At 48.2% G+C, this 24,791-nt stretch overlaps 1 protein-coding gene across 1 annotated transcript in view; it reads left to right on the top strand.

Moving 5' to 3' along the window:
- EPHX2 (epoxide hydrolase 2) overlaps positions 1-22,608 on the top strand; it is a 105,195-nt gene extending 82,587 nt beyond the window's left edge. The window contains exons 13-19 of the mRNA XM_081001022.1: positions 5,241-5,315; positions 7,228-7,276; positions 10,128-10,230; positions 12,739-12,808; positions 13,456-13,536; positions 15,700-15,758; positions 20,945-22,608. Of these exons, the coding sequence (XP_080857148.1) occupies positions 5,241-5,315; positions 7,228-7,276; positions 10,128-10,230; positions 12,739-12,808; positions 13,456-13,536; positions 15,700-15,758; positions 20,945-21,029 (522 nt within the window). The 3' untranslated portion in view covers positions 21,030-22,608. The remainder of the gene's footprint in view (positions 1-5,240; positions 5,316-7,227; positions 7,277-10,127; positions 10,231-12,738; positions 12,809-13,455; positions 13,537-15,699; positions 15,759-20,944) is intronic.
- Positions 22,609-24,791: the final 2,183 nt, after the last annotated feature.

Genomic DNA, 24,791 nt, shown 5'->3' with positions numbered 1-24,791 from the left:
AGAATGCTGCTGTTGGTTCAGTCTGCGGTCTCTGGGCCAGGAGCGCAGTCTGTTTCGAACAGCACACTCAAAGAAGCACAGGGGCAGAATTTGCAGGCCTTTGCAGGGCTGCTGGATCTCTGGAGACTAGGGGTCTGAGAGCCCAGGGGTGGCAACTGAGCCTAAGACTATAAAAAGAGCCTGCTGCATCACGCCAGTGGTCCATCTGTTCCTGCATCCTGTTCTCACAGTGTCCACCCAGATGACTCCATGGGAAACTAGCAAGCAGGATTTGAGCACGAGAACCTTCTCCCCTCCGGCGGTTTCCAGCAACTGAGATTCAGAGGGATCCTTGCCTCGGGCAGTGGAGGCAGAGCAGAGCCATCCTGGCTAGGAGCTGGGTTTTTTTTCCAGCAGGAACTCAGTTCTGGCACCTTTCAGGCCGGCGCCATTGCAATTTTAAGAGAACATGGGTTCATGGTGCGTTCCAGCATCTCTTTTTATAGAAAAATAGCACTGGCTAGGAGCCTCTCCTCCACAGTCTTCTCTTATCCTCTTGTAGAGCCATTTATTTATTTATCTTGATTACCATATTTTTCGCTCCATAAGACGCACCTGAGCATAAGATGCACCTAGTTTTTAGAGGAGGAAAACAAGAAAAAAAAATATTCTGAACGAAACAGTGGTTTTTTGTGGTTCATGCTTTGGCCACAGACATGATATGTGATTTGACGGTGAGTTTGGGGTAGCCCAATGCGAAAATCCTGAGAATCCATGTGGATCCATGCTTTGTAACCATGTTTTTGCACCATTGCAGCCCCACAAAACAGTGGATGCGTGGTTTTTTTGCTGCAGGCTGTAGCCATGGACATGCTATGTGATCTGATGGTGAATTTGGGGTGACCCAATGCAAAAATCTTGAGGATCCATGTGCTTTTACCTCTCCCCTTCCAGGCAGCCTCCTTTATTTCTAGAGTCCCTTATCTCCCTCTCGATCGCTTACCGACCAGCTGCTTCCTTTTCAACACCCCCTTAGTGTCTTTACCTTAGCTGGAGCAGTTTTTTGCTCCTCCTTTTCTTCTAATTTCTCTCCTTATTGCTTTAGTCTTCCTGTCTCCTCTCCTTGCAAGTTCGCTGTCTTTACCTCTCCCCTCCCAGGCAGCCTCCCTTTATCGCTAGAGTCCCTTATCTCCTTTCGATCGCTTGCCGATCAGCTCCTCAGTGGCATTGTTTCAACACCCACTTCCATCTCTTTTTTTTTTAAAAAAAAGCATGATCTGCTTTTTGCCCCTGGGCAGTTTGGCTCCAGGGACCACGCATTCACTCCATAAGACGCACAGACATTTCCCCTTACTTTTTAAGTGCATCTTATGGAGCAAAAAATATGGTATATTCACATAACCAAGAGACCACAGGGCGGTTTCCAACGCCCATCTAAGCTTGGTGCTCCTGGGTCAGCAAGTTCCATAGCTGAACTGTGTGCTGTGTGAAACAAGACTTTCTTTTATCTTTCATCTGTTCTGAACATTCCAACAGGCTCCTTCGGATGGTTCCGGAGTTCTGGTTCCGCATTTTCATATTACCAAACGCTTGCAAATTTTCAGAACTGCATAGCTCAAAAAAAAAAGTTTTTGAAGGCCCTTTTGTGGAGGGGTGGGGAGAGAGAGAAGGCACCTGTTCACAAACCTCCCCACACCCCACGGAAATCTTGCATTTCCCCAAACTGACATGCCAAATGAGGCCAGACTTGTGGCACTCTCTTTGCCCTGAAAACAGAAGCATCTCCCGTGTGAGAGACAGACTGAAAAGTGGAGCTCTGTTGACTTCTGGGCTGCCTTGTGGAGACATTTGCCTCTCTGGAAATGCATGTTTCCCCTCTTTTGTTTCCTTTGCTCCATGTTTGCTTAAACAAAATGGAATCAACAGAGCACTTTAAATTACAGTAAGACAAACTGCCCCCTTTTTCTCAGGCGGCAGCTGTACAAAGCTCAAGCGAGCTTGTTGCTGTTCAAACAGGGGGCCCTGCCAGCCCTTCCTACGGGCAAGAGGCGAGGAGGCAAAGAGAGTGGATGGTGCTGATAGGAAAAGCAGGTCCTTAATGTAGGCACTTAGTTGGGCTTTCAGAGAATCATAGGATTGTAGAGTTGGAAGGGGAACCCCAGAGGTCATCCAGTCCAGCCCCCTGCAATGCAGGCATCGCAGCTAAAGCATCCATGGCAGATGGCCACCCAACCTTCAAGGAAGGAGATACCTCTGCTACCTTCTGAGGTAGAGCAGTGGAAGGGGCTACCATCTGAATAGGCATGATTGACTGCCAAAAGCCAGAAACTGATATATGCCACATTTTTCGGCGTATAAGACGACATTTTTTCCCAATTTCTAAATTTTTTAAATTGAGGGGTGTCTTATACACGGAATGTTGCAATTAAATATACAGTCATACCTCAGGTTACAGACGCTTCAGGTTGCACATTTTCGGGTTGTGCATCGCGCCGAACCCGGAAGTACCGGAACGGATTACTTCTGGGTTTTGGCGCTCATGCATGTGCAGAAACACTAAATCACATTATGCGCAGAAGCGCTGAATTGCGACCCGTGGGTGTGCAGACACGGCGCTGCGGGTTGCAAATGCTGTGGGTTGCGAACATGCCTCCTGTACGGATCACGTTCACGACCCAAGCGTCCACTGTATCAGTAAATACATGCCGCCATGGATGGAAGAATGGATGCTTTTGAATTCTGGTGCTGAAGGAGACTCTTGAGAGTCCCACCGACTGCAAGAAGATCAAACCTCTCCATTCTGAAGGAAATCAGCCCTGAGTGCTCACTGGAAGGACAGATCCTGAAGCTGAGGCTCCAGTACTTTGGCCACCTCATGAGAAGAGAAGACTCCCTGGAAAAGACCCTGATGTTGGGAAAGATGGAGGGCACAAGGAGAAGGGGACGACAGAGGACGAGATGGTGGGACAGTGTTCTCGAAGCTACCAGCATGAGTTTGACCCAACTGTGGGAGGCAGTGGAAGACAGGAGTGCCTGGTGTGCTCTGGTCCAGGGGGTCACGAAGAGTCGGACATGACTAAACGACTAAACAACAACAATGATTCTTGCATTGCAGCGCCAAACAGTTCCCGGTCGTCGAGGACATGCTTTCGTTCCAGCTCAGCTGACCGGCTCTGTGCCAACGCCGTTCCAGTTCTTATACTGCGTATTATAATAATGCTGACCAGACCAAAAAATAAAAGAAATTACCTACTGTAATTATGATACTAAACATATCGGTAAAGTTGTTCTGCTTGATGTTTAAAATATTTATTTCTTAATTTTGGGCTCAAAAAAACAGGGGTCGTCTTATACATGGGAGCGTCTTATACACCGAGAAATACGGCAAATATTGTTGTGGGTTGGGGGGGCTGAATCCCTGAGTCCCTTCTAGGAGGCCTGTGCCCACTGAGGGTTAGAACATAAGAGAGGAAGAGGTTGCTGCAGTAGTCAGACAAGTTTCTTTGCAAAATAATGGCCTTCTCTGGCCACTGGAGTGACCTCAGCAGCATCCCAAAAGAATGAGCCAGGTTGCAAGAGCTTCAACTAAGTGACGGGGCCCTCTTGGCTAATGGGGGGGGGCTTTCTTCCACCCCCTCCCCTAGCTTCTAGGTAGGAGACCGTGAGCCAGAGTTTTTGGGTGTGAGCTGAGCTGGAAGCTGGAGACACAGAGACCTGCTTGCTCTGTGTTGGACCCAAAGCTGGGACTAATGGAGATATGTTGGGGTGATAATTCTGGGAGCTGCTCCGTCTTAGCCCAGAGTTGTCTTATTTGTGCAAATGGATCAAATATATGCTTCCAGGTGCCATAAGAAAGCTGCAGAGATAGTGCGGGACAGTGTGCACCCCGGAAATGATCTCTTTCAGCTTCTGGAAGAAGGTCCAGGGTTATAAAGACTAGGACTAGCCGCCTGAGAAACAGTTTCTATTCAAATGCGATGTTGGTTTTAAATGCAGTGTTAGGTAGTTTCTGGGACGCGGGTGGTGCTGTAGGTTAAACCACAGAGCCTAGGACTTGCCGATCAGAAGGTCGGCAGTTCGAATCCCGGCAACAGGGTGAGCTCCCGTTGCTCGGTCCCTGCTCCTGCCAGCCTAGCAGTTCGAAAGCACAAAGTGCAAGTAGATAAATAGGTACCACTCTGCCGGGAAGGTAAATACTCACCCAAGACCTGAGAAATGCACGGACAGGTGTGAACCGTATGGACTGGAAAACGAATTCAGCTGCTGCTCTGGTTTGCATGGACAGGCAGAGTCCCCCAAACCCTGGGCGGGCCCCATGTGGAATAACGACTCAAGACAATGTGCTATGGGATTAAAATTGGCCACAACTTTATTATGTTTCAGATGTGGGTAGACCTTGGCTCGAGGGACTAGGACGGGCCGCCTGAGAAACAGTTTCTATTCAAATGCGATTTTGGTTTTAAATGCAGTGCTAGGTAGTTTCTGGGACGCGGGTGGTGCTGTGGGTTAAACCACAGAGCCTAGGACTTGCCGATCAGAAGGTCGGTGGTTCGAATCCCCATGACGGGATGAGCTCCCGTTGCTTGGTCCCTGCTGCTGCGAACCTAGCAGTTTAAAAGCACGTCAAAGTGCAAGTAGATAAATAGGTACCACTCCAACGGGAAGGTAAACGGCGTTTCCGTGCGCTGCTCTGGTTCGCCAGAAGCGGCTTCGTCCTGCTGGCCACATGACCCGGAAGCTGTACGCCGGCTCCCTCGGCCAGTAAAGCGAGATGAGCGCCGCAACCCCAGAGTCGGCCACGACTGGACCTAATGGTCAGGGGTCCCTTTACCTTTAAAGTAGTTTCTATGGGAGTATATTGTATTTAATTATGGGGTATCAGAGTTTTTAGGGGGCTAACCAGGCTGGGATAGCTGGGATAGCAGGCTTGTTGGTTTTTGAAGGTCTTACGTAGATTTTTTTCAATTTCGTTGTCCTGTATGGGACAATGACAATAAAGATTATCGTATCGTATCGTGTCGTAAAACCGCATATCCTAAAGACACCGCAGTCTCCACTGACTTCAAGCAAACCGGACCTGGCTAAACTCCCAGAACCCCTGAACTCTTCCCTAGATAGGAGTGGCATGTGACAATACTCTTAATAAATAAGATCTTGAAAATCTAGTGCCTGGTTGTAGCCAAGAGAATATTCTTCCTTCTACAGTGCCTCCTGTCATGTCTTGCATCCACACTTCAATGTTTCGCCTTTTTCCTCTGCAGGGAGTTGCAGAGGCTGAACTGGAGAAGGACATCAGCAGGACCCTGAAGTTCATGATCCGGTCGATCCGGAAGGAGGTTGGTCTCTCTTTCTTGTGGGGTGTTGAGGCAGGAGAGGGTGTCCTGGGATGTCGGAGGCACTGCTATTCACTTCTGGGCTCAGGTTGCCCTCCTGCTGAATTTGATGCTATTTGTACTTTGTGTGCGTGCAGGAGAACAAGGGAAGGCCGAATGTCCTTGTGGACGTGGAGGGTTTAGTTTATTTTCATAATTTATATTACATTTTCTGTTTTACAATTTTAAATACTCATTTAAACATCCTTGCAATATCAGTGACTTCCCTTCTTCTCTTTCTGTGGTTCATTTTGCATGCCATAAATCCCTGCATATTTAACATAAACAAAAGCATTCAGTATTCCATTATTACATCCATCAAAACTTACTTACATGGTTGAATTTATCTTAATGCCGCCAGTGTTTTCAGCTGCACACAATTATTTCCAATATATTCAGCAAACATTTTCTAATCTTCTTTAAATGTATGTTCTTCTTGTTCTCTTATTCTATATGTTAAGTCTGCAAGCTACGCATATTCCATCAGCTTAAGTTGCCATTCTTCTTTAGTTGGGACCTCGCTCGTTTTCCATTTTTTGGCCAACAAAACACAGGCCACAGTAGTGGCATACATAAATAACCTTTTTTGACACCTGGGAATTTCTGTGTGAATTATCCCCAACAGAAAGGACTCTGGGGTTGTTGTTGGGTTATTTTGGAAAAGTACTTTAAAACATTTTTTTTTATTCATTATGGATCATTTCCCAATACTCTTTTGCCCTTTTACAAGTCCACCGCATATGAAAAAATATTCCCTCAACCTCCTTGCATCTCCACTTTAATGGGCAAGTTTAGTTCAATGGTGGGCAGTGCCTTACGACCTCCAGAGGTGATACAGAATGGAGGCGGCTCCGTCAGACTTTGCCCCTCCACATGACTGCAGAAACTGAATTGCATCGTGCAGATTTGGCCAAACCTGTATCATTCCCTGCCCCCCCCCCCATTTCCTTTAAAAAAATTATTGAATTTTATTAATACAAAAAGAGAAAAAGAAAAAGTATGTTCTACCCAAACAAAACCACACAAAAATACACTATTATTTACACAAACATAAATCCTTCCCCCCCCCATTCCCCTCACACCACTTTGACTTCTCTCCACCACACCGCAACTTCCTTATTTTTAAATTCTGTATGATCCTTGCACTCTTTAGATTTTGAATTTTTGTCTCTTTATAACATTCCTAGATAATGTACTTTCCGCTTTACTCCTTTAATCTATACGTATCACTGTATCGTTTTTATTTGGGCTGAAATATCCAACCTTCTGTGGCTTAAAAGCTGGGTTACGTTTTCTCAGATTCATTTATTTTTTGACTCTCTCTTGAGAATGCTGAGCTAAGTGGCCTATCAGTTCTGACTCTAGCACAGGGGTAGGCAACCTAAGGCCCGGGGGCCGGATGCGGCCCAATCGCCTTCTCAGTCCGGCCCGCGGATGGTCCGGGAATCAGCGTGTTTTTACATGAGTAGAATGTGTCCTTTTATTTAAAATGCATCTCTGGGTTATTTGCGGGACCTGCCTGGTGTTTTTACGTGAGCAGAATGTGCCCTTTTATTTAAAATGCATCTCTGGGTTATTTGTGGGGCCTGCCTGGTGTTTTTACATGAGTAGAATGTGTGCTTTTATTTAAAATGCATTTCTAGATTATTTGTGGAGCATAGGAATTCGTTCAAATTTTTTTTCAAAATAAAGTCCGGCCCCCCACAAGGTCGGAGGGACGGTGGACCAGCCCACAGCTGAAAAAGGTTGCTGACCCCTGTTCTAGCAGATCCCTTTCCCTCTCCCAGCTCCTCTCCACCTCACCTCTTTGCCTCTTCACCACCAGCAGCCTACTGGCTTGACTTCTGATCATTCATTCAAAACGCTTTCCTTGCAGGACAAGATAAACGGCCCTTCGCTTGATGTCAGCAAATGCCGGGAGCGAGGTGAGAGAACACAGCAGCCGGGCAGGCGCTCCGGCAGTTCCCACATGATATGGGGTGCATGCATTTGGGCGTGGGGTGGAAAAGGGGAGAAGGAAAACCTTTTGCTCCCTCCCTCATCATGTGCTGGTCCCGTGGGTTAACCGTGAGGTGAGGTCCGAGTCCAGTCTGAGGTCGAGGGTGCAGTATGGAGGCTGTCCGTCAAAGCTGAAGCTGGGTCCAAGGCAGGGAGTCGGGTGAGGTCAGGGGCTGCGGCAGGACAGGGTGCAGGCAGGAACTGGCTACCAACAATGTTGCTCCCGCAACTTGGGACTGGGGTTGGCTGCCAGAGTTCCTGACCTCACCCGACTCCCTGCCTTGGACCCAGCTTCAGCTTTGACGGACAGCCTCCATACCGCACCCTCGACCTCAGACTGGACTCGGACCTCACCACACGGTTAACCCTCGGGACCAGCACAAGACGACAGAAGAGATTACTTCTTAATTTAATAATAATAATAACTTTTTTTCTCTTTTCCAAAAAAAAAAAAAAGTGTCCCCGGATTCTTTGAAAAAAATCTGGTAAACTTAACCTAATAAAAACAAAAACAACAACCCAACAGCCCAGCCCACCCCCACAAAAAACACATTTTAAAAGGGAACAGGCCAAGGCTGGGGAACATCTGGCTGCCAGATAGTTTCTGGTCCCAGTTCAAAGTGCTGGTTTTGACCTATAAACCCATAAAAGGGTCAAGACCACAAAAACTTAAGGACTGCCTCTCCCCATATGAACTGACTAGGCCCTGAGATCATTCTCCCAGGCCCTCCTTCATGAGAGGTCTGGAGGGTGGCAGCACAAGAACGGGGCCTTTTCTGCAGTGGCTCCCCGCTTGTGGGATGCTCTCCCCAGGGAAACTCCCCTGGCACCTTCATTATGCACCATTAGGCACCAGGCAAAAACTTTCCTCTATAACCAGGCTGATTGACATCCAGTGCCCTTTTAAATGTGTTGTGGGAGGAGGGATTATTGGTTGGGTTTAGTTCTTACAGTGGTACCTTTGTTCTCAAACTTAATCCGATCCAGAAGTCCAAAGCGTTCCAAAATCGAGGCGGACTTTCCCATAGAAAGTAATGCAAAATGGATTAATCCGTTCCAGACTTTTAAGAACAACCTCTAAAACAGCAATTTAACTTGAATTTTACTATCTAACGAGACCATTGATCCATAAAATGAAAGCAATAAACATTGTACTGCAGTCACACAGTCAATCAATCAGTGACGAAAACAAAACAAAAAAAGCCGCAAAAACAAAATAGCAAAAACAGACAGACCTCAGTGTAACACTGAAAATGGAAGCGTAACACTCAAAATGGAGCACGTTCAGCTTCCAGAAAAAGTTCGCAAACTGGAACACTTACTTCTGAGTTTGCAGTGTTTGGGTTCCAAGTTGTTTGAGTACCAAGGTGTTTGAGAACCACGGTACCACTGTACTGGCTTTTAGGGCATGGCCCCTAACAGGTTGGGCATTAAAAGGTAAAGGGACCCCTGACCATTAAGTCTAGTTGCGGATTACTCTGGGGTTGCGGCGCTCATCTCTCTTTACTGGCCGAGGGAGCCAGCGTTTGTCTGCAGACAGCTTCCAGGTCATGCGGCCAGCATGACAAAGCCGCTTCTGGCGAACCAGAGCAGCGCACGGAAAACCCGTTTACCTTCCCACCTGAGTGGTACCTATTTATCTACTTGTAGTTTGACATGCTTTCGAACTGCTAGGTGGGTAGGAGCAGGGACCAAGCAATGGGAGCTCACCCCGTTGTGGGGATTCGAACTGCCGACCTTCATAAATAACATTAAATAACAGTAGCGAGACGCTCAATCTAAGCAAATTAGGCAGTGATCTCAGCTGACTAACTGGACCCCATTCCGTTCTTCCTCAACAACAGTGCATGGGGGCGCTTTCAGCTTGCGAGTTCCCAGCTTAAGTACGAGTGTTCAGTGAATTTAAACTCCTGGTGGGAGAGTCTTGCAGTGAGGGAGCCCTTGGAGCTGGACCTCAGTGTCCAGGCTGGATGATGGGGGTGGAGACGCTCCTTCAGGTCTGCTGGGCAGAGGCCGTTTAGAGCTTTAAAAGAATATGAGATGAATTCATAGAGGAGAGGGCCGTCAATGGCTGCCAGCCGTGATGGCTATGCGGCACCTCCACAGTTGGAGGCAACAGTGCTTCCAAATACCAGTTGCCAGAAAGCACAGGAGGGGAGAGGGATCTTGGGTTTGAATCCTGATTGCTGGTTTCCCAGAAGAAGCATCTGGGTGGCCACTGCGAGAGCAGGATACTGGACGCTCTAGGCCATTGGCCTGGTCCAACAGGCTCCTCTTGTCGGACTTGCGTTCACTACGACCGAGCTACTCCTCCTCCAGTCGAGTCCTTCGGAATCGCCTCCGACGATAATTAACGACCTGGGCCTTTGATAAGCCTCCAAGCATGTTCCCCATTCAGCAGAGTTTCAAAGCAGCAGAAGTGACGAGATTTATGAGCTGCATTGCAAAGACTTTTATTTTTCGCTATTCAGACAGAAAAGAAATAAACATGCTCTCTCTGTGAAAGCAGAGAGCAACTGAAAAACAAAGGAACAGCAACCAGTAACATCACATCCGTCTCCTGTCTTCCATGAGACTTCCAACAGTCTGGAATCCCTGGAATGTAAACAGAGTCTTGTGACTCCAAGAGCACTGCACAGTGGCAACACACAGAAACCAACACCCACAAAATAGCGACTGTCTGGAAATGCCATTTTTTGCTCAGGCCCCGCCATTTGCAATTAATTATGGCCATGAAAGCTTTACTTTCATTCCAATCTTCCTTCATTTGCACCGCAGGAGGACTGCTGAAAGGACTTTCCGAAGATGCACCCTCAAGTTCTCTCCTGCCAGAGCCCGTGCTGCAGTACTATCTCCAACAGTTTCAAAAATCTGGATTTAGGTGAGTGGCAGGGAGGGGATGAAGCAGGAGTAACCGTGGCTCTCATTTGTGTAGGAATAGATTTAGACAGTAGGAGAGGATTTATTGTTCTTATCCTTCCTTGTGAGATCAGCAGAGTACCATCCTTTGCATCTTGAGAGCTAAGACAAGGTTGACTTAACCATCTAGCAACAATAATCCAAGATGCTTTAAGACAGACTGCGTTTTCCTGGTATTACCTGTTTTCTCCCCCTTAAAAATAGCAGTCACACTCCCATTGTTTTGTGAAGAAGTAAAAGCAGTATTTACTTACATAATCCAAGTCTTGAAGTAGTACAAAATATACAGTGGTACCTTGGTTGTCGAACGGCTTGGCTCCCGAACAAATCAGCTCCCAAACGCTGAAAACCCGGAAGTGAGTGTCCCAGTTTGCAAACGTCTTTCGGAAGCCGAACATCCGATGTGCCTTCCGCAGCTTCCGATTGAGTGCAGGAAGCTCCTGCAGCCAATTGGAAGTTACCCCTTGGTTTTCGAACAGTTCTGGGAGTCGAACGGACTCGCGAAATGGATTAAGTTCGGTAACCAAGGTACCACTGTATGTTCAAAAATAGTGTCTGAGCTGCAGAGAGAGTTCTATGAGCAGCAGAGCTCAGACATGCATTTGGGGCCAGCTCGGAAGCATGATGAAGAAAGAAGAGGCTGACCAGGCAGGAAGGAAGTATGTAGTGTTACAGCTTCCTGCCAAGGCAGGCAAAGGAAGCCATCTCACAAGGTTCTCTCTAGCAAATTTAAAGGAAAGCTCTGTGACCCTCAGCCCCTTCATGGGCCTGTCTGGCACAATGTGAATTGTTGGTTTGACCAGGGCCGTCTTACCCATAGGTGGTGCGGGGCACCTGGATGCCAGGCTCTCAGGGGCGCCAGGCCAAGAGTCCAGGGCTCGAGAGTTGATTTAATATTTATTAAAGTTTCAGGGGGGGGGGGAAATCACATTAATAAACACAAAAATTTTAACAAAAACAGAGAAAAATACACCATACAAAATACGAAGTACAGAATAGAAAAAGGTAAAAAAAGAAAAAAGAAAAAAAAGAAAAGAAAAAACAGTTAAAAATAATTCCGTCCTTTCATAACCTCTTTTAAATTTACTTATTTCCCGGACTTCCTCATACCTCCCTCTTTTGTATTCCATTTCAGTTTGTAAACCCAGCAATTTCTTACCCTCCTTTTTAATTCCAGTCCTAAATCTTGATATATTATGACATTAGATTTTTACCTATTTGAACCAATTTTTCCATTTCTCTTAGTCTTTTTGGTCCTAATCCTTAATCTTGATACATTTATAGCCTTAAAACCTGTTCAGCTAGAAGCCACTTAACTTCAATCCAACATCACTCTAACATTCATTGATTTTGCAGTTTTTCTGCAAATAGTTTTTAAATTTCTTCCAATCTTCTTCCACCGACTCTTCTCCCTGGTCACGGATTCTGCCAGTCATTTCCGCCAATTCCATATAGTCCATCATTTTCATCTGCCATTCCTCCAGTGTGGGTAGCTCTTGTGTCTTCCAATACTTTGCGATAAGTATTCTTGCTGCTGTCAGGGCTCGAGAGTTGAGTCTGGGGAAGAGCCCACCCATTGGTCGGAGCGTTGCGTTGGGCTCTTCTGCTGTGGGCAGCTCTGCGCCACGAGTTTGGGGGCGACCGACCAGCGAGACGCTGAGGCTGCTGGCCGGCTCCACCCTCCTGCACGCCTGGGACTGGGCAACCTGGGGGGGAGGCGCTGAGTGGATCTTTGCACCCCAGAGCCGCCTATGCTTAAGACAGCCCTGGGTTTGACGGCAATATTGTCCCACAATTAGGTCTGGAGGGCACTTTGCCTTGGCACGGCACGCTCTCCCGTTCTTCTGCGCAAGGACTGCAATGCAGCTTGTACTTGGGAGTGCAGGCATTGTTAGGATATAGTTCCGTTCCACCTTAAAAGGGTACAGGCATAACTGTTGTGTGCCACATGCCTGTTTACTTTCAGCACAGATCTGCTGGGAACTTCCGTTTGTATAGAACTTTTGCTTTTTGCTGTTTTGCTGGAGACGAAGGGAAGCAGATATGTTTTTTCTTTTGTTCCTGCTGCTGAATAAAAGCTGTAAATATGCTTACACATTTCTCTGTCCGCCTCTTCTGCTGTGTGATGATTTACACACTCCGCTGACAGAGCGTGCACGGGTCTCTAAACGTATCTGAGGCTCGTGTCACTGATTGATGCTGTTCCAAGGGAGACCGGTGATTGTCTGGCTGCCAGCCAGTGGCTGGAGCCAGCTGGGGGCCTGCCTGATGCCCCCGTCTCCCCGGCAGTATCCCAACAGGCATTGCATGTGATGGGGCTCTGTGGGGCTCAAGGACTTCTGATTCTTTTGCGGTGGTTCGCACACTGCAAGGGGTTGAACCGGATGGTCTTTGGGGTCCCTTCCAACTCTACGATTCTGTGACTGGCCTCTTACGAGCCTCCTGCTCTTCTCCCCTTCACCTCTTTCAGAGGACCACTGAACTGGTACCGAAACATGCAGGCGAACGTGCGCTGGGGATCCCGTGCAAGGAGCTGGAAGGTAAGGGATGGAGAAGAAGTGACTCCCTTGATTTTCCCACCCTCTTGCCCTGGAACAAAGCTCCAAAAGGTCACCGTAAACCTCTAGCTGGCCAAATGCAGTAGATCTTCATCAAAAGGTTTATCTCCAGCACAGATTTTTCCAACCTGGCCCCCTTCAGCAGCTGGAGGGCACCAGGTTGGCACAAGTCTTGAGCGAGCAAGTTGGCATGGGCAGCCTTCCATTCAGGAGAGGAAAACGCACATGAAAAACAAGGAGGGAGTTGCTCTCCTAAGTCATTTTCACAGCTAAAATCTGTCTCTTAGATTTCTTGGCCCAAAACCCTCTTGTGTGTTTACTATTTGAGGATAATACTTCATGCATCTGACAGAGAGGGCCATTCCTGTCCACAAAACCTTATTCCCCCCAAACAACCTATTAGTCTTTTAAGGCACCAGGTAACAAACCCAGAAAGCACAACCACTACCCTGGAATTTCCACCGTATAACCCAAAATATTGGGGTGGGGAGAGACTGCATCTCCCAAGGGATTTGGCAGCTGCACACAAGCCAACTCTCCCCTGCCCATTTCTGCAACACATAAAATCATGCCTGGGTAATCACAGCTGCAAACCGACCTCCCTTCCCTTTGCATCTTTGAATCTACAGATCAGAGTTCCTGCTTTGATGGTCACTGCTGGGGGGGACATAGTCCTGCCCCCGAAATTGAGCAAAGGCATGGAAGAATGGGTGAGTGACTAGTGTTGTCAACCTCTGCAACAGGTGGGTGATGTTTGCCTGCAGATGCACAGAAGCTGCAGGTTGCTGGAGCCGAGCCGTCCTTCTCAAACATCCTTTCTGTGTTGTGGCCTCCCGGGTTGGGTTGCTGTAGTGCTCTTTACGTGGGGCTGCCCACGAAAGACAAAAGTCAGCTGCCGATGTTGTTCGAAACTGAGCTCAAATGAAGTCAAAGGCATTGCACTACACAATGCCCCTTCCTCTTGCCATCTGTAATGGCTTCCAGTTCGTTTGGTCTTCTGTAGCCCTAAAAGATCTCAACCAGGGTATCTCAGCAGCACTCTGCTCCCATAGGACTCCATAGGCTCACTTCCATGTCTGCCCGCTGATAGAGGCATGGGGGGGGTGAGCCTTACACTTCTATTGGAGGAACTGGCACTGTGTAGAGGTGCCCCATAATCCGCATCCCCCATTTGTAAGAAATCAATCTTTCAGTATGGTGACTCCTGAACTTTGGAACTCCCTGCCGAACCTTTACTGTGTTCTTCAGCACCTACTAAAAGCATCAAAGAGAACAACAGATACCAGACTTTTAGAAGACTTCTGAAGGCAGCCCTGTTTAGGGAAACTTTTAATATTTGATGCATTACTGTATTTTAATATTTTGTTGGAAGCCGCCCAGAGTGGCTGGGGAAGCCCAGCCAGATGGGCAGGGTATAAATAAATTATCATTATCATCATTATTATTATTATTATCATTATCATTATCATCATTATTATTATTATTTGTTCAGACAAGCCTGTCCGGATGCTTAGAAAGTTGGTGTAAGTTTTAATCTGTTTTCAGTCCATTGTTATTTTAGCTTTCTGAAAGTCTTAGATTGTTGTTCATTTCTCTTAGTGATTATTTTACAGTGGTGCCTCGCAAGACGAAATTAATCCGTTCCGCGAGTGTCTTTGTCTAGCGGTTTTTTCGTCTTGCGAAGCAACCCGCTTAGCGGATTAGCGCTATTAGCGGTTTAGCGGCTATTAAAGGCTTATCGGCTTAGCGGATTAGCTGCTAAAAGGCTATTAAAGGCTTAGCGGCTTAGATAAAGGGGGGGGAAGCGGGAAAAAAATCTCAAGACTCGCAAGACATTTTCGTCTTGCAAAGCAAGCCCATAGGGAAATTCATCCTGCGAAGCAACTCAAAAACGGAAAACCCTTTCGTCTAGCGGGTTTTCCGTCTTGCGAGGCATTCGTCTTGCGGGGCACCACTGTATTCCTTTATCTTTTCTCTCTTTTTTTGTAAACTGCTTTGAGGTTTTTGTTACAATCGAGCGGTGTATAAATTTTATGAAATTACGAAATAAGAAAGTAAGTTGCGGGGAGAGGTGCTATTTGACTGGCAAGCAAGCGATGAGGCAGCCTGGTAGGGCCTGTCACTGCCCCCTTTCAGGGCAGCTGCTCCAGAGTCAGAACCGTGGCCCTCCTCCCTCGTTTCATCACCCTGCGCTGGCTTCCCTGGAGCCATTTCCGTGTTCTTCCTCGGCTTCTTAACCAAGGAGCACTGCAGTGCCCTCCCAGCTTCCAATTCCCGCTGTCGACCCCTCTCCGCTCATGATCCCTCACCATGGAGAAGCCATCCATGGCTTTAACCTTTAAAGCCCTATACGGCCTAGGACCCTCGTACCTATGGGACCGCCTCTCCTGGTATGTCCCACGGAGGACCTTACGGTCTTCAAATAAAAACATCTTGGAGGTCCCGGGCCACAGGGAGGTTAGGCTGGCCTCAACCAGAGCCAGAGCCTTTTTGGCCGTGGCCCCGATCTGGTGGAACGCTCTGTCACCAGAGACTAGGGCCCTGTGGCACCTGACATCTTTCCGCAGGGCCTGCAAGACAGAGCTGTTCCACCAGGCCTTTGGCCAAGGCACAGCCTGACCCCCTCCTTTGGTAATCTTCACAGAACTCTAGCCCAATGGTTGCCATTAATTTGATTTTGAACTGATTTTAAAATGAATTGATTTTAGAATGCTGTATTATTTTATTGTTGTTAGCCGCTCTGAGTCCGGCTTCGGCTGGGAAGGGCGAAATACAAATAAAATATTATTATTATTATTATTATTATTATTATTATTATTATTATTATTATCCTACGGCTGGCCTGGGTCGTAACCCGAGTCTTGTCTTTTCAGATTCCACATCTGAGCCGTGGGCACATTGAAGAGTGCGGACACTTCACACAGATGGATAGGTAAACATGGAGCCCGCTTCCCCTCCTGCGGTTTCCAACAACTTCCATCCAGAAGCATTTCTGCCTCACAACTATGGAAGCGGAACGTAACCACTGTGTCTAGCAACCATTGGTAGCCTGAAGTTGCCCAGTCCTCTTGTAAAGCCCTCCAAGGTGGTGGCCCTTGCTGCCGCCATTTGAAGAAGGTCTTCATTTTCTCAGTCCCAAATCTCCCAACATTCAGCTTTGTTGGCTGCCCAGGAGTTCTGGTGTTAGGAGGGAGGGGAGAGAATCTTCTCCTGTATCCACTTTCTGTGGCGGAGTTACGGAGGTGCTGTGCCCTTTGGCTCCTTCCCATCAGGGAGAAACTAAAATTGACAGCTGCACGTCCCTATTCTTCCCATCACTTCCCATCACCTTGCCAACAAAGGTCCCTATAGTAAAAGCTATGGTTTTCCCAATAGTGATGTATGGAAGAGAGAGCTGGACCATAAGGAAGGCTGATCGCTGAAGAATTGATGCTTTTGAATTCTGGTGCTGGAGGAGACTCATGGACTGCAAGAAGATCAAACCTATCCATTCTGAAGGAAATCAGCCCTGAGTGCTCACTGGAAGGACAGATCCTAAAGCTGAGGCTCCAAGACTTTGGCCACCTCATGAGAAGAGAAGACTGCCTGGAAAAGACCCGCATGTTGGGAAAGATGAAGGGCACAAGGAGAAGGGGGCGACAGAGGACGAGATGGTTGGACAGTGTTCTCAAAGCTACCAGCATGAGTTTGACCAAACTGCGGGAGGCAGTGGAAGACAGGAGGGCCTGGCGTGCTCTGGCCCAGGGGGTCAAGAAGAGGCGGACACGACTAAACAACAAAAATTCTTCCCAGTAGAGTGACGTGTGCCTGCAGACCTCTAGGCCACTGCAGTGAAGGTCCACTCTAAACCAAGCCCCCCACCAGCTCCCCTCACCAAAGTTTCCTTTGCACCAAGTTCTTCCATGCCTCTGTGTATGTATATGTGCAAGGAGGTGTTTTATTTCTTCCATGAACACCCACCCCGCCTCACCCCCTTCCTGCCCCCATTGTTCATCCGCGACTCATAAACCTCCATCTCATCCTAATGTCGCAGCAGCTGTAAAAAAATAACCCAACTATCAACGCTCTCTAGAAGACCGTTAAATGAGCCGCTGGGTGGAATTGCCTTTCAGCAGAGACACCCCCCCACTGACGGGACAATAAATTCCGGCGTAGGATGAATAAATCAGGGCGGAAAGCGGGGACAGCTCAGCTCTGAGTAAGGGTCAGAGTCGTCTTTCTTTCTTGCCCGCTCCCAACCCCAACATCAAACTTTACAAGGAGGTATAACATCTTGCCCGTTTAAACGACATGGTGGAATATTCTCCTGGATTTATGGGGCGGGAATTAGAGTGATGGGGAGTGAACACAGTTGTAAAGGGCACATGGTATCTAATCTGCAGGTGGATGCAGCTCATGGGCAGAAAGACTGCTGTGCATGTGTAGAGGAGAGAGTATTTCTTCATGCAGCACACGGTTAAACTGTGGAACTCCCTGCCACAGGAAGCAACCTGTTGTTGTTTAGTCATTGAGTCGTGTCCGACTCTTCATGACCCCATGGACCAGGCCCTCCTGTCTTCCACTGCCTCCCGCAGTTTGGGCAAACTCATGTTAGTAGCTTCAAGAACACTGTCCCACCATCTCGTCCTCTGTCGTCCCCTTCTCCTTGTGCCCTCCATCTTTCCCAACATCAAGGTCTTTTCCAGGGAGTCTTCTCTTCTCATGAGGTGGCCAAAGTCTTGGAGCCTCAGCTTCAGGATCTGTCCTTCCCGTGAGCACTCAGGGCTGATTTCCTTCAGAATGGAGAGGTTGGATCTTCTTGCAGTCCATGGGACTCTCAAGAGTCTCCTCCAGCACCAAAATTCAAAAGCATCCATTCTTCGGCGATCGGCCTTCTTTATGGTCCAGCTCTCACTTCCATACATCACTGGGAAGCAACCTAGATGGCTTTAAAAGAGGACTGTGCAAAGAGGAGGAGAGGGCTATCAATGGCTTCTCACTACAATGGCTGCGCTCTTCCTCCACCATTGGAGGCAGCGATGCTTCTTAGTACCGGTTGCCGGAAACTGGAGAAGCAGAGACTGCTCTTGTGCTCAGATCCTGCTTGCGAGTTTCCCAGGGGAGGCATCTGGGTGGCCACTGAGAACAGGAGGCTGGATTAGGTGGAGCCCTCAGTTGCCCTTCTCTGCATCCTCCTGTATGCCAAGCCAGGATGTGTGCCGGCAGTGTGTCAATGCCCCTTGCTTGTCTGGGTTGAAGATGGCAAAGTGTGTGTGTGTGTGTGTGTGTGTGTAGAGTCGTACCTTGGTTCTCAAACACCTTGTGACTCGGAACATTTTGGCTCCCGAATGCCGCAAACCCGGAAGTAAGTGTTCCAGTTTGTGAACTTTTTTCGGAAGCTGAACGGACTTACGGAACAGATTCCTTTCGAGAACCAGGGTACGGCTGTATAAACCTCTGGAATGTACCCTGCTGTTCAGATATATGAATCGCATCCATTGCTCCTCTCACTTTGCCCCTGGCCACACGCACTACTGGCGAGTGACTCACATAAGGGTTGCCCTTGAAGGCAGGCAGCCCTCCGTCGGAAAAGGTTTCCTGGTGTGAAGAGTTAGCCTTGCTGCCTAGTCTTAGCCATTCCCTCAATTGCCCAGATCTGGATTGTGGTGCAAGGCTTTTATCCCTGCCTAATGCCTAAGGGACGCGGGTGGCGCTGTGGGTTAAACCACAGAGCCTAGGACTTGCCGATCAGAAGGTCGGCGGTTCGAATCCCCACAACAGGGTGAGCGCCTGTTGCTCGGTCCCTGCTCCTGCCAACCTAGCAGTTCGAAAGCACAAAGTGCAAGTAGATAAATAGGTACCGCTCTGGCGGGAAGCTAAACGGCATTTCCGTACGCTGCTCTGGTTCGCCAGAAGCGGCTTAGTCATGCTGGCCACCTGACCCGGAAGCTGTACGCTGGCTCCCTCGGCCAATAAAGCAAGATGAGCGCCGCAACCCCAGAGTCGGTCCCTTTACCTTTAGCTTTAATGCCTTTCCCAGGTCACCAGTGCAGGACCTGGAGGGATGCAAAGGGATGAAGCCGCTCTTAAGACTTGCAGGCTGGACGTTCAGAAAGGCTGGAGCCATTTGCAGGCACCTGGTTGAAACATTCCCCACATAACTTCGAGTCTACCCACCAAGTACCTGCTGCCCCTGCCCCCTGAACCAAGGGCCCAGTAACTTACCTTAAGATAGAGCAGGGGAATATACAGAGGCAGAGTCTCCGAGCCCCACAGGCTCATCTGCGCCCCCATCCCTGCTGGAGAAGGGACTGGAACTTCCAGGATCTCTGGCAGGAAACCGGAGAGGATGCAGAATGGGTCCCTTTTGCTCCTGTTGCACAGTGAGCTAAGCCAGTGACTTGGTGTGTCATTCAGACTGGGACTCACATTTAAGCTTCCACACCAACGGCGAGATACAGCTCATAAGGAGAGAGGCTTGTCAGGAGGTCCTACACACGAGTAGGAGTCCGGCAAAGACACATGCCCGACTGGCATGTTCTCCCCCTCCTGATCGGTCGTTCGGGAGATTCAAAAACTTTTTCCAGTCCGAACATCACACCCACTGATACCTCAAAGGCATCGGCACACTTCTGGATCGGCAGAGTATAGGCAGTCAGCGTTCAGACTCAGTAGCGCGGCATTTTGGCTAAACTAGGTTTATTTACACATATACACTTGGAGCATCGTAACTCAGCTACTCCTTCTTCCGCATCAGAGAGCAAAGAGAAAGAACAAAGGACAAAAGTCCTACATCACGGAAACACGATAATATAAACACCCTGTCTCCGTCACTTCCCACAATGTGGAATGAAAACATACACCGTCATGTGATAAAAACAGTCCCATGACTGCAACACGGGAAATGAATCCTAACAAGGCTAACCAAAAATTCTGCTTCCTATGGCATGGTAAACCACACGTTGACTTAGCTCTGTAAGGCACAAGGCTAAGGAAGGTGGTGGAGGAGCAAAGTAGCTCTGGGTCCTCTGCAGGGTAGGATAGGATAGGATAGGATATAGAATGTAGAATGTAGAATGTAGAATGTAGAATGTAGAATGTAGAATAGAATTAGCAGGGGCAATCTAGCTCAACCCCCTGCAATACAAGAATCACAGCAAAAGAATCGCTGACAGATGGACATCCAACTGCTCTGTAAAAACCTCCAGTTGAAGGATTCCACCACCTTCCCAGGGAGTCCCTTTCACCATCAAACAGCTCTTGCCACCAGAAAGTTCTTCCTAAGGTTTAGCAGGAATCTCCTTGTCACTTGAACCCGTTGGTTTGGGTCCTACCCTCCAGGTCAGGAGAAAGCGAGCTTGCTCCATCTTCCAGTTGAGCAGGGACTGAGCAACAGGAGCTCACCCTGTCGCGGGGATTCGAACCGCCGACCTTCTGATCGGCAAGCCCTAGGCTCTGTGGTTTAACCCACAGTGCCACCTGCGCCCCTAGAAACTACCTTACACTGTGTTTAAAACCAAAATCACATTTGAATAGAAACTGTTTCTCAGGCGGAGTTTCTCAGGCGGCTAGTCCTAGTTTTCCGGGTCATGTGGCCAGCATGACTAAGCCACTTCTGGCGAACCAGAGCAGCGCATGGAAACGCCGTTTACCTTCCCGCCAGAGCGGTACCTATCTATCTACTTGCACTTCATGCTTTTGAACTGCTGGGTTGGCAGGGACCCCCTTCAGATATTTGAAGACGGTTCTCACATCTCCTTTCTCCATCTTCTCTTCTCCATGTTTGTGCGATCCCTGTAAAGCCACAGTTTACTGTGTCGTGCGAACCCGGCCGCTGTCACTGTGGTTTGCAAAAGGGCAGCTCTAGTGTGCTCATGGCGAAAGTGAGGTGCGGTCCAGCTCTGTTTCAGCTCCTGTTCCCAGGGAACGCACCAGCACAGCTCCCTTCCACCTTGTGCATTGTCTGCATGTTCTTTCCTGGGTGACGCTCCGCCACACGTGAAAAGGAACATGGAAAAGCTGTGCCGTGTGGAAAAAAAATTGCAGAATGTGGCTTGGCTGCAGTTTAGTTTCTGTGGGCACTGGGTTGAGGTCTTTGTTTTTCGTACCTGCCTTGCCAGTGACGTGTTTTCCTCTCAGGCCTGCGGCTTTGAACAAGATCCTCATCGAGTGGTTGCAGGGTGTTCACAAGGATGTGCCACTGCAGTCGATGGCCAAGCTCTAAGCAGGACCCGGGCAGCAAACCTGGCTCAAGCGCTGGCGGCTGGCTTTGGGAAGAAGCCATTGCGGATGTGCTCTGAACGGCTGTGGGTGCTTTCGGAAACAAAATGGATTTTCACGTTGGTGGTGTGGGGAAAAATGTGTTACAGTGGTACCTTGGTTTTCGAACGTCTCCATTGCCAAACGTTTCGGTTTTCAAACGCCATAAACCCAGATGTAAATGCTTCGGTTTTCAAACACTTTTCGGAAGTCAAACATGCCACCTGGCTTCCATATTGAGTTTTCTGTATTGAGTTTTCTGTTCTTAGGCTTCCGTATTGAGATTTCCGTTTTCAGACATTTCGGAACTCAAACGGTCTTCTGGAAGGGATTACGTTCGAAAACCGAGGTACCACTGTATAATGTAATCCGTTCTTAACAACAGAAAATGGACCAACAATCATGTTTTAATAGCACAAAGCCCAAAACACCAGAAATAGCCCCTTCCCCACAAGTTCTCAGCTCATATTGATTCTGCTGAAAGTTCGTAAGTGAGAGAATAATTATATTTTTAAGAAAACTGTCCAAGATAATTCACCTGGCTTAAGAGTTTCGGGTCCAACACACCATGGTTTATTGGACTGAGAATAAGCACTTCCTCCTCCTCCTCCTTGAATCAAAGAATTGTAGAGTTGGAAGAGACCCAAAGAACCATCTAGTCCAACCCAGGCACCTACCTGAAGAGGAGGCCTGCTAGTTTGTTGGAGTACAGTTTCCCAAGGACATGCAAGTCAGGAGCTTATGGTTCTTAAGCATGTCCTACAAAAAGGGGGGGAGGGGGCAAACCACAATCAAACCATGGCTTGCAATCTGGGTCAGTCGGCAGCACTTAAACCACTGTTTACAGGTTCCAGCATCAGAGGGAAACCGGCTTAACAAACCCAAGATGGTGATTGTTGTAGTGCAACAACATTTGCAAGGCCACAGGTTCTCCACCCCTCCTGTAAGATTTTGAAGATTTGGTTGCAATTGTGTAAGCCAATAATAATAATAATAATTTATTATTTGTACCCCGCCCATCTGGCTGTGTTTCCCCAGCCACTCTGGGCGGCTTCCACAAAGACCAAAAATACACTAATATGTCATACATTAAAAACTTCCCTGAAACCCCCAGAGCCAGAGAATCTGTTCACGAAGATTTCCACCGAGTGAGGGTGAGGTTTCTGTGCCCCGTATCTGTGCCCCTTGGCCTTAACTAGGAAAATCAGGACAAATCGTGGAGACTAGGGGAGAGTATTATGCAAATTCTGTGCTCAGAAGTTGGCGTCAGGATTCTAACACAGAGCTGTGCCTAACCGGAGGTCCCAGGAACTGAGGCTTGGGCCTTCCATGTTCCATGAAAAACATGTGCCTTACTGCTGAACAAAAACCCCAGCCCTGCCTTATGCTTCTGCAGCTTCAGAGTGCCTTAGGAATCTCTTTACTGGGATAGTGAATTATTGGCTTACGTTGATTAGAGGAAAGGTTTCCTCTCTGCTGCTTTTATTGCTGCAACAATTACTTGTAGAAAATCAGTAACTGGAATAAAAAAAGAGGTTTACAAACTGTGTTTCCTCTTCCTGATTTATTTTAATACAGTTTTCATTATTGCCATTTCCAAAAATCACATTCACGTTCAAATGTACATTTCCACCATTAATATCTTTCTTTTAATAAAAACGTTCAACAACTTCCCTTCTTCCTTTAATTTCCCCACCATCCCTGCATATTTATACATATCCATTTAAATAACTTTCTCGCCTTGTTCTTCAGGTGACAGACTCCGCTAACCCAGAAACAGTACCTCAGGTTAAGAATTTTGCTTCAGGATGAGAACAGAAATCACGTGGCCACAGCGCAGCAGCAGCAGGAGGCCCCATTAGCTAAAGTGGTGCTTCAGGTTAAGAACAATTTCAGGTTAAGAATGGACCTCCGGAACGAATTAAGTACTTAACCAGAGGTACCACTGTAGAAGTCAAAGAAGAAACTGAGCCAGAATCGACACACTCCTGAGCCTTCCAAGTTGGCGATTCCGGCCCCAGTTTTGCATTTTGCAAGCCAGCCTCCTGTCTGAGTTAGATGGGGACAGGCAGGGCATGAGGCCTGCCCCACAATTTCAGAGTGATTGAAAGGGACAGTCCGGGTGGCAGCAGGCAGCCTTCCCTATCTTTGAGTTTTCAGTTTAGAGAGGTCCTTCCTTGCCCTGCAGCCGGCCGAGGTGTTGGCAACCACTGAGCAGGGCAGAGGCGATGCTGATGGAACCCAAATCATCAGTGGCGTTGCAAAATGCAGCGTGAGGCTGGCAGCTTCACCCCTTCCGACTCCAGAGTGCCCTGTTCACACATACGTGCTCGAAGATTGGTTTTTGGTGGAAAGCGAGGAGCTACCTCCAGGGCCTTCGCACTTTCAGAGCACTAAAGGCCGAAGTTTGCTAGTGCCGGACGTCACATTGAACACAATGCTTTTTCAGGGAGCGGCGAGCGAAGAGGCGTCAAAGGAAGCAGATGTGTCAGTCGACCTCGCTCTTTATAGACAAAGCACCAGGCTTTGTTGCAAGTTTAAAGTCCTATATGACCACCCTTAGTGATGTATGGAAGTGAGAGCTGGACCATAAAGAAGGCTGATTGCCGAAGAATGGATGCTTTTGAATTCTGGTGCTGGAGGAGACTCTTGAGAGTCCCATGGACTGCAAGAAGATCAAACCTCTCCATTCTTAAGGAAATCAGCCCTGAGTGCTCACTGGAAGGACAGATCCTGAAGCCAAGACTCCAAGACTTTGGCCACCTCATGAGAAGAGAAGACTCCCTGGAAAAGACCCTGATGTTGGGAAAGATGGAGGGCACAAGGAGAAGGGGATGACAGAGGACGAGATGGTGGGACGGCATTCTCGAAGCTACCAGCATGAGTTTGACCAAACTGCGGGAGGCAGTGGAAGACGGGAGTGCCTGGCATGCTCTGGTCCAGGGGGTAACAAAGAGTCGGACACGACTAAACGACTAAACAACAACAACATGACCACCCTTTTCAAAGCACTGACAGCCTTTGCTGTGAGCCTTCTCCATTTCCTTCCCTAAATGCCCTACTCCAAAGGAGAAGAGGCGAGTAAAGATAAGCTACTCAGCATTAGATTGCAGGCAGGCAGGGAGTTTTAAAAAGCCCTCTCCTTTTAAATCACAGTTCTGTTTCTCATGAAAAAGGAATTGAATTAAAACTGAGAGACAAACTGCTCAGGAGCTAATTCTCCTCGCCGCCGCCGCAACTCCCCACCCCCCAGCCCGGCTGCCAAAGCTATAAAGCGGTTGGTGGCAGGTTTATGCAGACTAAATCACGCCTGACAGAGCTGGTGGCCTTTTCTTTTTATAGGATTACACACAAAACGGGGCGCCGTAAGGTGGGATTTATTTGGGAGGGTGTGAACGAAAGCGTTTGATACAGCAGTTAGCGGGATCCGTCTTGGGGAATGAATTCAGATTGACTTAGACCGAAGCACACAGCCTCCGAGGGGTGGGAAAGAAGCAGGAGACTTGGGGATTTGGTTAGTGGGTTTGCTCCATAGACAAAGCAGGTTGGGGCGAGAGTGTCACAAGAGTGCTCTGTCCACTTTCTCCATGCTGTGCATCATTTTTGAACCTTCCTACCACGTCACCAGTTGCAGGTGGCGCTGTGGGTTAAACCATAGAGCGTAGGACTTGCCGATCGGAAGGTCGGCGGTTCGAATCCCCACGACGGGGTGAGCTCCCATTGCTCA

The sequence above is a fragment of the Podarcis pityusensis genome, assembly GCF_964106645.2.
Source record: "Podarcis pityusensis genome assembly, chromosome: 3".
Lineage (NCBI taxonomy): Eukaryota > Metazoa > Chordata > Lepidosauria > Squamata > Lacertidae > Podarcis > Podarcis pityusensis.
The sequence above is the reverse complement of the archived record's forward strand: the minus strand, read 5'-3'. Positions and strand labels throughout refer to the sequence as shown.